The sequence below is a fragment of the Stegostoma tigrinum genome, unplaced genomic scaffold, assembly GCF_030684315.1.
Source record: "Stegostoma tigrinum isolate sSteTig4 unplaced genomic scaffold, sSteTig4.hap1 scaffold_176, whole genome shotgun sequence".
Lineage (NCBI taxonomy): Eukaryota > Metazoa > Chordata > Chondrichthyes > Orectolobiformes > Stegostomatidae > Stegostoma > Stegostoma tigrinum.
In genome coordinates this window covers 565251-578507 of record NW_026728116.1, presented here as the reverse complement: position 1 = coordinate 578507, position 13257 = coordinate 565251, and the positions used below count along the sequence as shown (strand labels likewise).

The 13257-nt window shown below is 45.6% G+C and overlaps 1 protein-coding gene across 1 annotated transcript in view; it reads left to right on the top strand.

Annotated features, from left to right (window-relative positions):
• Window positions 1-1524: 1524 nt before the first annotated feature.
• Window positions 1525-13257, top strand: part of LOC132207839 (uncharacterized) — a 66919-nt gene continuing 55186 nt past the window's right edge. The window contains exons 1-2 of the mRNA XM_059643681.1: window positions 1525-1681; window positions 5355-5564. Of these exons, the coding sequence (XP_059499664.1) occupies window positions 5361-5564 (204 nt within the window). The 5' untranslated portion in view covers window positions 1525-1681; window positions 5355-5360. The remainder of the gene's footprint in view (window positions 1682-5354; window positions 5565-13257) is intronic.

Here is a 13257-nt window from a genome sequence, read left to right as displayed (position 1 = left end):
AGTTTTTCCAGCTCCTCCTCCTCGTTCACACCCTCTATTCCAGTCAGCATGCTGGTAAATCTCTTCTGCACCCTGTCCAAAGCCTGCACATCCTTAGTGTAATGTGGCGGCCAGAATTGAATGCAATACTCTGTGTGGTCTCAACAAAGTCTTGTAAAGCTGCAATGTGACATCCTGACTCTTGCACTGAGTTTCCCTCAGCATAAAGGCAAGCATGCGATATGCCTTCTTGACCACCCTGTCTACTTGTGTGGCTACTGTCAGGGAGTTATGATCGAGGACCCCAAGATCCCTCTGGACTTCACTGCTGTTTGGGGTCCTGCCATTAACTGTGTATCCCTTTCCTTAACACTTGTTCTCCTAAAATGCAACACCTCATGCCTGCCCAGATTAAATTCCATCGGCCATTTCTCCGCTCGAGTTTGCAATTGGTCTGTATCTTGCTGTGTCCTTTGACAACCTTCCATGCTGTCCACAAGTCCATTGGTCCTTATATCATCTGCAAACTTCCTAATCCCCCGTCTACATTTGCCACCAAGACATTTACATATATCACAAACAGCAGAAGTCACATCGATGCGGAACACCACTCGTCACTGAGCTGCAGCCAGAAAAACAGCTTTCCACCACTGAGACGGCAAGAACTGTAGATGCTGGAATCCGAGTTAACCAAGTGTGGAGCTGGAGGAACGCAGCAGGTCAGGCAGCATCAGAGGAACAGGAAAGCTGACATTGTTGATGCTGCCTGGCCGGCTGTGTTCCTCCAGCCCTACACTGTGTTATCTTTGTTAGCCTTCCACCGCTCCCATCTGCCTTATATGGGCAGGCCAAGTCACCATGGATCTCATGGATCCTAATCTTCTGGATGAGCATACCATGAGGAACCTTGTTAAAAACGTTCGTAAAATCCATGTATATGTTATCAACTGTTCTACCCGAATTGATCACCCTTGTCACCTCCTTGAAAACTTCAACTGACTTCGTAAGACATAACCTGCACCGCATAATGCCATGCTGGCTGTCCCTTTATTAGCCCATACTTTTGAGACATGAGACACTCACCAGTCTGTAGTTTCCTGGAAAGTCCCTGTTTTCCTGTTTGAACAGAGGAACGACTTTGTCCACTCACCAGTCTCCGCAACCCCTCCAGTGCCTGGCAAGGATATCAGATCCTATTGAAAGCAGTGTGTTGATGCATTTGTGTCATGATTGTGTTTTGTTTGAGCCCTTACATTCAAAGCAGTGTAAGAATGTCTTTGTGCAGCAGGCGAGGTGTGATGAGACTGAGCCTTCATACAATTGCAAGATGTTGAAAATTTGCCATTATTTATGAAAACAGTGATAAATTTCCATGATCAACATTTCTGTTACACTGCAATGATTATCCCATGGCGTGTAAAATCAGAAAGATACGATAAAATGAGACTGGGTCATTTGCAGGGAGAATGTTTGCCTTTCATGTCTATAGAAGTAGTGAAATATTTCCATGAATCTAAGAGTCACTTTTCCGTTCATTGAAGGACACAATCATCGCCTTGGAAGCTTCATCACGATACTACTTTGCATTTCTGAAGAGGGAAGAAGAATCAATGTGCAAATTCAATTCCATGGTTTTGGAAGTCCCATTGAGAACACGATTCATTTGTGCCGGCATAATGCTCTGACCGAGAAAGAATTGAAGGTGAGTTTGTAGTTTAGAAGATCGCAGCAATTTATGCATCAACTTCTTCATCGATAATGTTCCATTGCTTTCAAACTGCATTTTCCACTCTGCGAGATAATAACTGTTAGAACAAGCAACAGCATCGGTAGGTGGTCTATGGGGAATGCAATGTTACAAAACCCGATCCATTCAACAACATATTTCAGATATGTCAACAAATTAAATATTCCAGCACAGGATAAAACAAGGAAGATGAGAGTGAGGAGGCAATAGTTCTGATGACAAAAGAACAGAAATTTACCTTTATCCATTCGAGCAAAAAAGCAGGCACACAAATAAATAATCATCTAACAATGCACGTGTGCAACGGAGGCTATAGGGGGACTAAAAATGCCGATTTGTTGTCATGCGTATTGCTGAAAGGGTGAGTGAAACAGATTCTGTGGTAAATTTGAAGAAATACGGATAATGCATCTCAGGATGTTGGAGAAAGAACATTTATGGACTGAGGCAAATCGTGTTGCCCTTTTCAGGAGTTAATAGGTTCATAATGAATTGAAAGACTTCCTTCTGTGCTGAAAGCTTTAGTTTAGTTGCAGCTGGATGACAATTTCTGTTCCTGGTAGTATTTAGCAAACTGTTAAAAGTGAATGTCACTGCACAGAATTCCAAACATAACTCCAATCAGTACAGAAAATATCCAAGGGGTGTGATGAGTTGTATCCTCTCATGTTGAAGAACGCAGCTGCAGATACAATGGAGGCACTGATGATAATCTTCCAAGAATCCTTAGATTGTGGAAAATTCTCAGAGGGTTGAAAGATTGTGAACATAACACCATTATTCCAAAGATACTTGGACAAAATAGTAAGCAAGTATTGCCAATTTAGGTCAACCTTGGTAGATGTTCATGCCGGCAATGAAAGATGAAATAACAGGGTACTGAGTGTGCTATAACATCCTACAGAGTTAACATCCTTTCATAAAGGGGAAATAATACTTGACAAACTTGCTACAGTGCTTTGAGAAGGAAACAAACATTACTGATGAAGGACCACCAGTTGATGTAGTACATTGAGATTTCAACAAAGCATTTGATAAGGTACAGCTCATAAGGTGTCTCAAAAGCAAAGAGCCCGTGTGTTCAAGGGTAGTATGTTTGGATGGACGGAGGACTGCATCGTAAATAGAAGTAGAGTCGTAGCAGCAGGATGGTAACTTACAAGTCATGTGCAGCCACAGAGCGAGTGCTGCGGAGGCCGGACACCTCATGTTGACTGGGTTGATGTCGGAAATGGCGTAGGGGATTGCTATGCTTAGGAAAGTTGGGCGACATTCATTGGAGTTTATAAGATTGAAAAAAATCTTATGTTTTCGCCTTTTAAGATTCTTAAGAGGCTTGATAGTGTATATCCGTAGAGATTACTCCCATTTGTGAAAGATTTTACGACCAGAGGCCACATTTTCAAATTGGTTGCCTATTAATTCAGGGAAGAATTACTTCTTTCAGGTTGTAGCAATTTATTGAACACTTCAACCAAGAGTTCAGGCAGACCCTCTAATAAGAGACACCTCCTCTGTATTAATTCTCTAGATTTGACAGAAGATCGGCCCTGTGAGAGGGTCAGGACTGAGGTATTGAAGCTTTGTCAGAAGGCGAATAATGAGTGCGGGCACTGAAGAAGTGCCTCATTGACAGGGGTTCAGTCCTGACCCCTGTGAGAGTTCATCATTGTCAGATGGTCAATACTGAGACAATGCTTCCTTGTAAAAGGATCAGCACTAAAGATCTGCCACACATTTTTCGTGTCAGTATTGAGGAAATGCAGCAATATGAGAGGGTCCGAACTGTGGGAGTGCATTATTGTCAGAAGGTCAAGACTGAGGCAACACCTCATTCTAAGGTGAGGCAATGCCATACAAATAGAAGGTCAGTCCTGAGATATTGCTACTGTGAGAGGGTCAGAAATAAAGGTGCCTCCTTGTCAGATGGTCAGAACTGAGGGATTGAAGCATTGTCAGAGCTTCAATACCGAGGCCTTGCTTCGTTGTCAAAGGGTCAAATCTGTGGGAGTGCGATATTGTCAGAGGATCAATGCTGAGGCAGTGCCTCAGAATAATGGTGTGTTTTTGATGACAGCGTGCATCGAGGTGGTTCTTTTGTGATTCTATCAAGTGCAGTTAAAGGAATGCTTGCCAATTTTCTGAAAGATGAACATTTATTGAGGAAATAAAAGATGGAGAAAGAGTAATTAAAAAGAATAACAAGTAGAGAGTAAAAAAGAATTAAGCCTCATGTTCTTGTGGCCGTGAGGGACCCCTCGATCAACGGCAGGCCTGGAGGCTGAGGTTGTTCCTGGCACCGTTCGCGGTCTCATTCCGAGATGACGTCCAGTGCCGAGGAACAAAATGCTCCCTCTGCTCCGGTGTAACAAACGACTTGGCAAAGAAAAAAACCAGTTACAGAAATAAAATTAACTGTAAAACAGGAATGCTGACAGGACTCATTCAAAGTCAACCATTTCTCAAATATCAAGAAATGTTACCCTTCAGCCCATCCTATTCATGGGGTTGGAACTGCTAGTACCACACGAATGCAGCATCACGACTGAGGCAATGCAGCACTGTGCGAGGGTCAGTATTAATGGTCAGTTTTGAGGCAGTGCCTTGATGTTATGGAGTCAGAACATTATTGCCACATGTTCAATACAGACAGTGTGTTGACCCTCTGTCAATGCTTCAATGCCTCAGTGCCTACCCTCTGATAATGAATCACTCCAACAGTTCTGACCCTATCTTGCAAGACCTCAGTATGACCTTTCTGACCCTATTACAGTGGGCCACTGCTGCAGTATTGACCATCTGATAATGATGCAATCCCTCAGTTCTGACCCTCTGGCAGTTGTGCAACACCTCAGTCCGCACCCTTTCATCATTCGGCACTTGCTCAATTATGAGCCCTTTGTGAGTTAGTTGTGAGGTAAATCCTGAACGAGGTTACGAGAAGTGTGGCATGACGAAAAGTAAACTGAGCCTCAGTGTGCAGCTGTTTGACAGCACTGTCATCCAGATGTTGCATTACTTTGCTGATGATTGAGAATACATTGAGGTCATAATTGGTCAGGACAATTTGTCTGCCGATTGCGTGATAGGTCATCTTTCTCTGAAATGTGAGTGTTGCAAGTGTTTAAAAATGTACTGGAAAACATTTACTGTTGGTGTGGTGACCTTGGGGCACATTGTTCCAATACAGTTTGTGGGATGCTGCCAGGTGCCATGGCATTTGCAGTATCCAGAACATTCAGTCTTGTCATTGCGTGAAATAATTTGAATTGCGTGTAAGTTAAGATCTGTGATGCCTCCTCAGGATGGGGGCAAGAAGATCATCCAGACTGATGCTATGAATGGTTTCATCTGCTCCTTCACCTTTTGTTCATAACATCTTGTAGTAACTCCATGTAGCCTGATGAGAAACTAAAGCTCATCTTGATTCATTTGCATTCGAAGGTGCCTATTTTTCCCAAACAAAAGGACCCATCACTGAGCGGGAAGTATGGAGAATGTTATAGACATCAGTGGTGAGATAATGCTGGATCTTGACCAGCAAAACCATTGTTGTGTTGTTGAAATGCAAACAAAAATCTATATGATGTAAACTTTATTCTCAGCTAATCCCTTTCTCAAATGACAGATTCTGATGTCGGTAACTGGAAAGCCTCCATGGTTGGAGAACGAGAAGCCGTATCTAATTGAAACAGCACAGGCTTTTGCGATGACTGTGGAAACCACTGCTTATGCCTTGCTTCAAGCATTGTCAAGGAATGATATCGACTATGCAACACCGATTGCGAGGTGGCTAACGATGCAACAGAACTATGGTGGTGGGTTTCACTCGACGCAGGTAAATGCTTGAGATCACAACAGCAGGCATTCAGATATTTCCATTGATCATGTTACTAACTGGTGGTTGTTGCTGTTTGCAATCAAACTGGACACTGCATTTTCATCTGCAGGTTTGGTGCATTGGCACAAATTCCAGTTCTTCAGTGGTGTTAATCCTTGGTTAAATTCTTACATGCACTTTGCCTGTGCATCACTTTTCCTTTTGGCATTGTCCTTGAAAACTACCTGTTTCTGGAAACCTTCACTTACTTGTCGTAGGATCATTGAGGGACAGCGTAATAGAGTGCTATGGCAATGGAACAGACCCTTCAGCAAATTGTATGTGCCCTCACAAGATGCAAGTCCCGAACTATTCTAATCACATTTCCCAGCACTCGACCCAGAGCCTTGTATGCCTTGGCATCACAAATGCCCAATCAAAGACTTATTAAGTGTTATCATGGTTTCTGACTCTACCACCCACACAGTCGGTGCGTTCCACATTCTCACCACAGTTTGGGTGCAAAAACAACTCAGTTTCCTCGAGAGATAGTAGGAACTTGCCAATTCTGGAGAATCTGAGAGAACAAGGAGTAGAACTGGATGAACACAGCGGGCCGAGCAGCATCAGAGAAGCAAGAAAGCTGACGTTTCGGGTCGACACCCTTCTTCAAAAATGGTGGGGGGAGAAGGGGATTCTGAAAAAAATAGGAAGAAGTGGGGAGGCAGATAGAAGATGGATAAAGGAGAAGATTGGTGAACTGTCCTGTGCTGTCCACTCACTGTCCCCTGCTCCAGAATCATGGAATAAGAGAATTCTCCAGAATTAGACCATAAGGCCATGAGACATAGGAGTGGAGGTAAGGCCATTCGGCCCATCAAGTCCACTCCGCCATTTAAATCATGGCTGATGGGCATTTCAACACCACTTCCCTGCACTCTCCGCGTAGCCCTTGATTCCTTTTGAGATCAAGAATTTGTCGATGTCTGCCTTGAAGGCGCCCAACATCCCGGCCTCCACTGCACTCTGCGGCAATGAATTCCACAAGCCCACCACTTTCTACCTGAAGAAATGTCGTCTGATTTCAGTTTTAAATTGACCCCCTCGAATTTTAAGGCTGTGCCCACGGGTCCTCGTCTCCCCTCCTAACGGAAACAACCTCCTAGCGTCCACCTCTTCTAAACCATACATTATCTTGTAAGTTTTTATTAGTTCTCCCCTCAACCTTCTAAACTGTAGTGAGTACAATCCCAGGATCCTTAGCCATTCATCATAGGTTAAGCCTACCATTCCAGGGATCATCCGTCTGAATTGTACAAGCACTTCATTCCATTGTGTCTGTAACCACTGAAGCCACACTAAGTTGACATTCGGCTCATGTTCCAGCAATAGGCCAATTGCCTTGAATGTTATTTCATTTTAAGTGCTGTACCAACCCTTTTTCTTTAATGTGAAAAGATTATCCACCACCTCAACTAAAGTCCCAGACAATGAATTCCAAACACCCAGCACCTTCTGGGTGTCTTTTCTTTCCTGAAATTCCTTCTGAGCCTTTTAGCTTAAATGTATGTATCTCTTCCCCCTGGCCCCCCGACCTCCCACCCCATGAATGGTCGTTCTGCTTCCCTCGCCTAGACCCATCAGAATGCAGACCATTTTTTGAGGACCTTCTTCAACCTTCTCTCTTCGGAAGAAAACAAGCCAACCTTATCCAGATAAAACAGTGATGCTGCCTGGCCTGCAGTGTTCCTCCAGCTCCACGCTGTGTTATTTCAGACTCCAGCATTGACAGTTCTTGTTATCTCAAACTTATCCAGACTCTCCATCGAGTTAAAATGCTTCACCCCCTCAGAACATCCTGATGAATGTCCTCCACACATGCTCAAATGCAATCACCTCTTTTCTATAATGAAGAGACCATTAGAACATAGAACATTACAGCGCAGTACAGGCCGTTCGGCCCTCGATGTTGTGCCGACCCGTCATACCGATCTGAAGCCCAACTAACCTACACTATTTCCATGTACGTCCATATGCTTATCCAATGACGACTTAAATGTACCGAAAGTTGGCGAATCTACTACCGTTGCAGGCAAAGCGTTCCATTCCCTGACTACTCTGAGTAAAGAAACCACCTCTGACATCTGTCCTATATCTTTCACCCCTCAATTTAAAGCTATTCTTTCACCCTTCAATTTAAAGCGAGAGCAGAACTGCACTCAGTCCTTCAGCTGGGGCCTAACCAAACTCCTGCACAGCTCTTCAGCCATTTGCTTTCCTAACTGTCCCTTTCAGCTGCCATGCCATGTTCAGCAATCTGTGCACAAGCACCCCAAGATCACACCATTGCTCTGACCTTCCTAGTGTCCTGGCATCCATTGAAAGATTCCTTGCCATGTTAGTTCTTCCAAATTGCATTACCATACACTTATCAGTGTTGACACTCCATCTACCACTGACCTGCCCATTTGACCAATGTATAACTTTGGATTGAACTCGCTGTATTTTCCTGGACCCCACAAGCTTTTACCTTCTTTGCCAGGCTCCCATGTGAGACCCTGTCCAAGTCTTTGCTGAAATCTGTTTTCACTGCATCAATTCCCATCTACACACTCCGTCACCTCTTTGAAAGGATCATCTAGGTTTGTGAGGCATGACCTCCCTCTGAAAAAGCTATGCTGACCGTTGCTGATCAAACCCCGCTTCTTTCAATGGAAATTAAGCCTGCCGTCCAGAATATTCTCCAATATTTTCCTATCTACTGATGTGATACTCACCAGACTGTAATACTCTGCTTTATGTTTGTCATGCATTTTGATAAGTGGAACTATGTTACTTGTTCTCCAGGTAATTCTTCTGATTTTAAATTCACCGGATCACCTTACATGTCCCCAGTCTCTGTTAATTCTGCTCAGGAATTGTGTGCCGAAATGCTCCTTCTCACATGTGAAAGGTGATGTGAATTTCTCGTTTCACACCTGACAATTGCTGTCCAGTTCAAACCATACATTTGCCTCTTCATCCCTCATGAGACCTGGTTTTCCCTGGATTTTCTCTTTCGCTCTGAGACACTTGTAGAAGATTTTGAGATTCTCCCTGATCCTAATCCTGGTCACCAGCGTTCTGTTGCCCTCTATTTGTTCTCTTAATTGCTATGACAAGATCCCCCTGCACACTATACATCATCATCATGGTGGTTTCTCACAGATGTGGATGACAGTCTCCCACTCTCAGGCTGAATCTACGGGTGGCTGTACAGACCGATGCAGCTACCGTAGGCTCTGTTGCACTTGGGGCAGAAGGCGGTCGTGGGAAGGGGTGAGGGCGTTGTTGATGTAGCTGCATGGCTTCCGCTGCTTCCAAATCAAGCCTCGAGGTGTTGATGCCTTCCCGGGTGCTCCTCAGGCATCGGACCGTCTTCGGCCGGTGATTCTCGGTGTGTGCAGGAATGTTGCACTTCACCGTTGAGGCCTTGAGTTGATCACCGAGTGCTTCCTCTGCACATCTGGGTCTCGCCTGCTGTTTTGAAGCTGGGTTTAGAACATGCGGGGAGTCTCGTGTCAGTCATACAGATGAAGTGTCCAGCCCATTGTAGCTGATCGAGGATGGTCAGTGCCTCGGTGCTGGGGATAGAACATAGAACATAGAACATAGAACAGTACAGCACAGAACAGGCCCTTCAGCCCACAATGTTGTGCCGACCATTGATCCTCATGTATGCACCCTCAAATTTCTGTGACCATATACATGTCCAGCAGTCTCTTAAATGATGTTGGCCTGGTTGACGTCATTGTGTCTACAGGGATTCTGTTGATTTATTCCCTTGATAACTGTTATACACCTCCCTTTTCCTTCTTATCTGATCCAAGAACAAAGAAAATTACAGCACAGGAACAGGCCCTTCGGCCCTCGAATCCTACGCCAATCGAGATCCTCTGTCTAAACCTGTCGTCTATTTTGTCAGGGTCTTTGCTCCCTGCCCATCCATGTACCTGTCCAGGTACATCTTAAAAGACCCTATCGTGTCTGCGTCTACAAGCTCTGCTGGCAACGCATTCCAGGCACCCACCACCCTCTTCCTGAAGAATTTCCCTTGCATATCTCCTTGAAACTTTCCTCCTCTCGGTTTGAACTCATGACCCCTTGCAAGTGAGTCAATAACTCTGGGGGGAAAAAGCTTCTTGCTATCCACCTTGTCTGTATCCCTCATGATTTTGTAGCCCTCAATCAGGTTTCCCCCCCTCAATCTCTGTCTTTCTCATGAAAATAATCCTAATCTACTCAACCTCTCTTCATAGCTAGCACCCTCCATACCAGGCAACATCCTGGTTAACCTCCTCTGCACCCTCTCCAAAGCATCCACATTCTTTTGGTAATGAGGCGGCCAGAACTGTATGTAGTACTCCAAGTGTGGCCGAACCCAAGTCTTATACAACTGCAAAATGACCTGCCAACTCTCCTACTCGATACCCCGTCCGATGAAGGAAAGCACACCATATGCCTTCTTAACCACTCTGTTGACCTGCATTGCCAACTTCATGGAACAATGGACCTTAACACCCAGCTCTCCCTGAACATAAATTTTCAGGGAGAGGGGGAAGGCAGATTGAAGATGGACAGAGGGGAAGATAGGTGCAGAGGAGACAGACGAGCAATAAGGAAGGAGAGGATCAAATATGAAGGAAGGCTAGCTAGTCATATTAGAAATCACAGTGAAAGCTTCTTTCAATACATAAGAAACAAACATGAGGCAAAAGTAGACACTGGGCCGCTCCAAATTGATGCTGGAAGGCGAGTGATGGGAGATAAGGAAGTAGCTGAAGGACTTAATAAGTACTTTGTGTCAGTCTTCACAGTGGAAGACATGAGTAGTATGCCAACAATTAGGGAGAGCCAGGGGGCAAAGTTGAGTATGGTAGGCATTACAAAAGAGAAAGTGCTAGAAAAGCTGAAAGGTCTAAAAATTTCCAAATCTCCTGGCCCCGAAGGGCTGCATCCTAGAGTTCTGAGGAAGGTGGCTGAGGAAATAGCAGAGGCTTTGGATGTGATCTTTCAAAAGTCCCTGGAGTCAGGGTAAGTCCCAGATGATTGGAAAATTGCTGTTGTAACCCCCTTGTTTAAGAAAGGATCAAGGCAAAAGATGGAAAATTACAGGCTGATTAACCTGACCTCGGTAGTTGATAAAATTCTTGAATCATTGTCAAGGATGAGATTTTGAAATTCCTGGAAGTGCAGGGTCAGATTAGAACAAGTCAGCATGGATTTAGTGAGGGGAGGTCGTGCCTGCCAAACCTGTTAGAATTCTTTGAAGAGGTAACAGGTATGTTAGATCGGGGAAACCCAGTAAATGTTGTCTATCTAGACTTCCAAAAGGCCTTTCATAAGTGTCTCACGGGAGGCTGCTGAGCAAGGTGAGGGCCCATGGTGTTTGAGATGAGCTACTGGCTTGGATTGAGGATTGGCTGTCTGATAGAAGGCAGAGAGTTGGGATAAAAGGCTGTTTTTCGGAATGGCAACCAGTGACGATTGGTGTCGCAGGTTTCGGTGTCGGGGCCGCAGCTGTTCACCTTACGTATTGATGATCTGGATGAAGGGACCGGGGTCATTCTGGCGAAGTTTTCCGATGATACGAAGGTAGGTGGACAGGCAGGTAGTACTGAGGAGGTGGAGAGGCGGCAGAAAGAGTTAGACAGTTTAGGAGAGTGGTCCAGGAAATGGCTGATGAAATTCAATGTGGGGTTTTGCACTTTGGTAAGAAGAATACAGGCATGGACTATTTTCTAAATGGTGAGAAAATTCGTAAAGCTCAAGTACAAAGGAATCTAGAAGTGTTGATCCAGGATTCTCTAAAGGTTAACTTGCAGGTAGAGTCCGTAATTAAGAAAGCGAATGTAATGTTGTCCTTTATCGCAAGAGGGTTGGAATATAAAAGCAGCGATGTGCTTCTGAGGCTTTATAAAGCTCTAGTTAGGCCCCATTTAGAATACCATGTCCAATTTTGAGCCCCACAGCTCAGAAAGGACATACTAGCCCTGGAGCGTGTCCAGCGGAGATTCACACGGATGATCCCTGGAGTGGTAGGTTTGACGTATGATGAACGGCTAAGGATCCTGGGATTGTACTCATCAGAGTTTAGAAGGTTGAGGGGAGATCTAATAGAAACTTACAACATAATGTCTGCCTCGGAAGTGGTGGACGCTAGGAAGTTGTTTCCGTGAGGCCGGGAGACTAGGACCCGTGGGCACAGCCTTAAAATTAGAGGGGGTAAATTTGAAACGGAAATGAGGTGACAATTGTAAAGCCAGAGAGTGGCGGGCTTGTGGAAATCATTGCCACGGAGTGCAGTCGGGGCCAGGACGTTGGATGCCTTCGAGGCAGAGATCGACTAATTCTTGATCTCACGAGGAATCAAGGGCAACGGGGAGAGTTCAGGGAAGTGGAGTTGAAATGCCCCTGAGCCATGATTTAAATGGTTGAGTGGACTTGATGGGCCGAATGGCCCTACTTCCACTCCGATGTCTTCTGGTCTTAAGTAAAAGGGGCGGACATGAAGCCAGTAGAGGTGAGTGTGGGTGTGGAGGTAGGGAGGGGATAGGTCAGTCTGGGGAGGACCGACAGGTCAAGGGGGCAGGAAGAGGTTAGTAGGTAGGGAATGGGGGTTTGGCTTGAGCTGGGAGGAGGGGATCGGTCAGAGGAAGAACAGATTAGGGGACGAGCTGGGCTGGTTTTGGGATGCAGTGGTGGGAGGGGAGATTTTGGAGCTTGTGAAATCCACGTTGATAGCATTGGTCTGCAGAGCTCCCAAGGCTCAGTTAAGGAAGGACAATAAACACTGGTCAGTCAGTCATACATCCAGCAAAAAAAGTTCAGTTTTTTTTAAAAAAAGGATGCACCTGTTAATCAAGTGGCAAAGCATTATCGAGTTTTGAGAAGATTTGTAGCTCAGGGTTGAGATTCTGGATGTAAGATTGCTCACTGAGCTGGAAGGTTAGTTTGCAGACGTTTCGGCACCATTCCGGGTAAAATCTTCAGGGAGCATCCGGGGAAGCGCTGGAGTTAGGTCCCGCCTTCTCTTTAAGTGTTCCGGTTTCCTTGGGTTGGTGATGTCATTTCCGGTTCCTTTTCTCAGAGGATGGGAGGGGGATTTGGCGCCAACGTGTTCTCCCGAGTGTAGTTTGTGTGTGGCATGAACTGCCAGAGGAGTGACAGAGGCTGTTATACTCACAGTATTTAGAAGTCACCTGCAGGGACACATGAATAGGAAGGGGCTGGAGGGATATGGGCTCCAGGCTGGCAAACAGAACGAGTCAGTTACGGTGTCTGGTCGGCCTGGAGGAGTTGGACTGAAGGGTCTGTTTCCCTCCTGTACAACTCGACGACTCTGTCTCTCTCTCTCCCATTTTCTCCAAACCCACCCCCCGCCACACACACAATCTCTGTCTCTCCATCTCTGTGTGTGTGCCTCACTCTGTGTCTCTGTCTCTCTCTGTCGCCTTGTCTCTGCCACCTCGCTGTGCACTCCTCTCTCCTCTCTCCTCTTTCACTCTGTCTCTTTGGTCGATGTGTGCGCCCCTCTCTAGCTCTCGTCTTGTATCTTGCTCCCTCTGTGTGCTTCTGCCGTTCTCTCTCCCCTGTCTCTCCGTCTCTCCCTGTGAACCTCTCTCTGTCCCCTCTCCCCCGCGCACCCCCCGTCTCTCTCTTCCTCTCGATC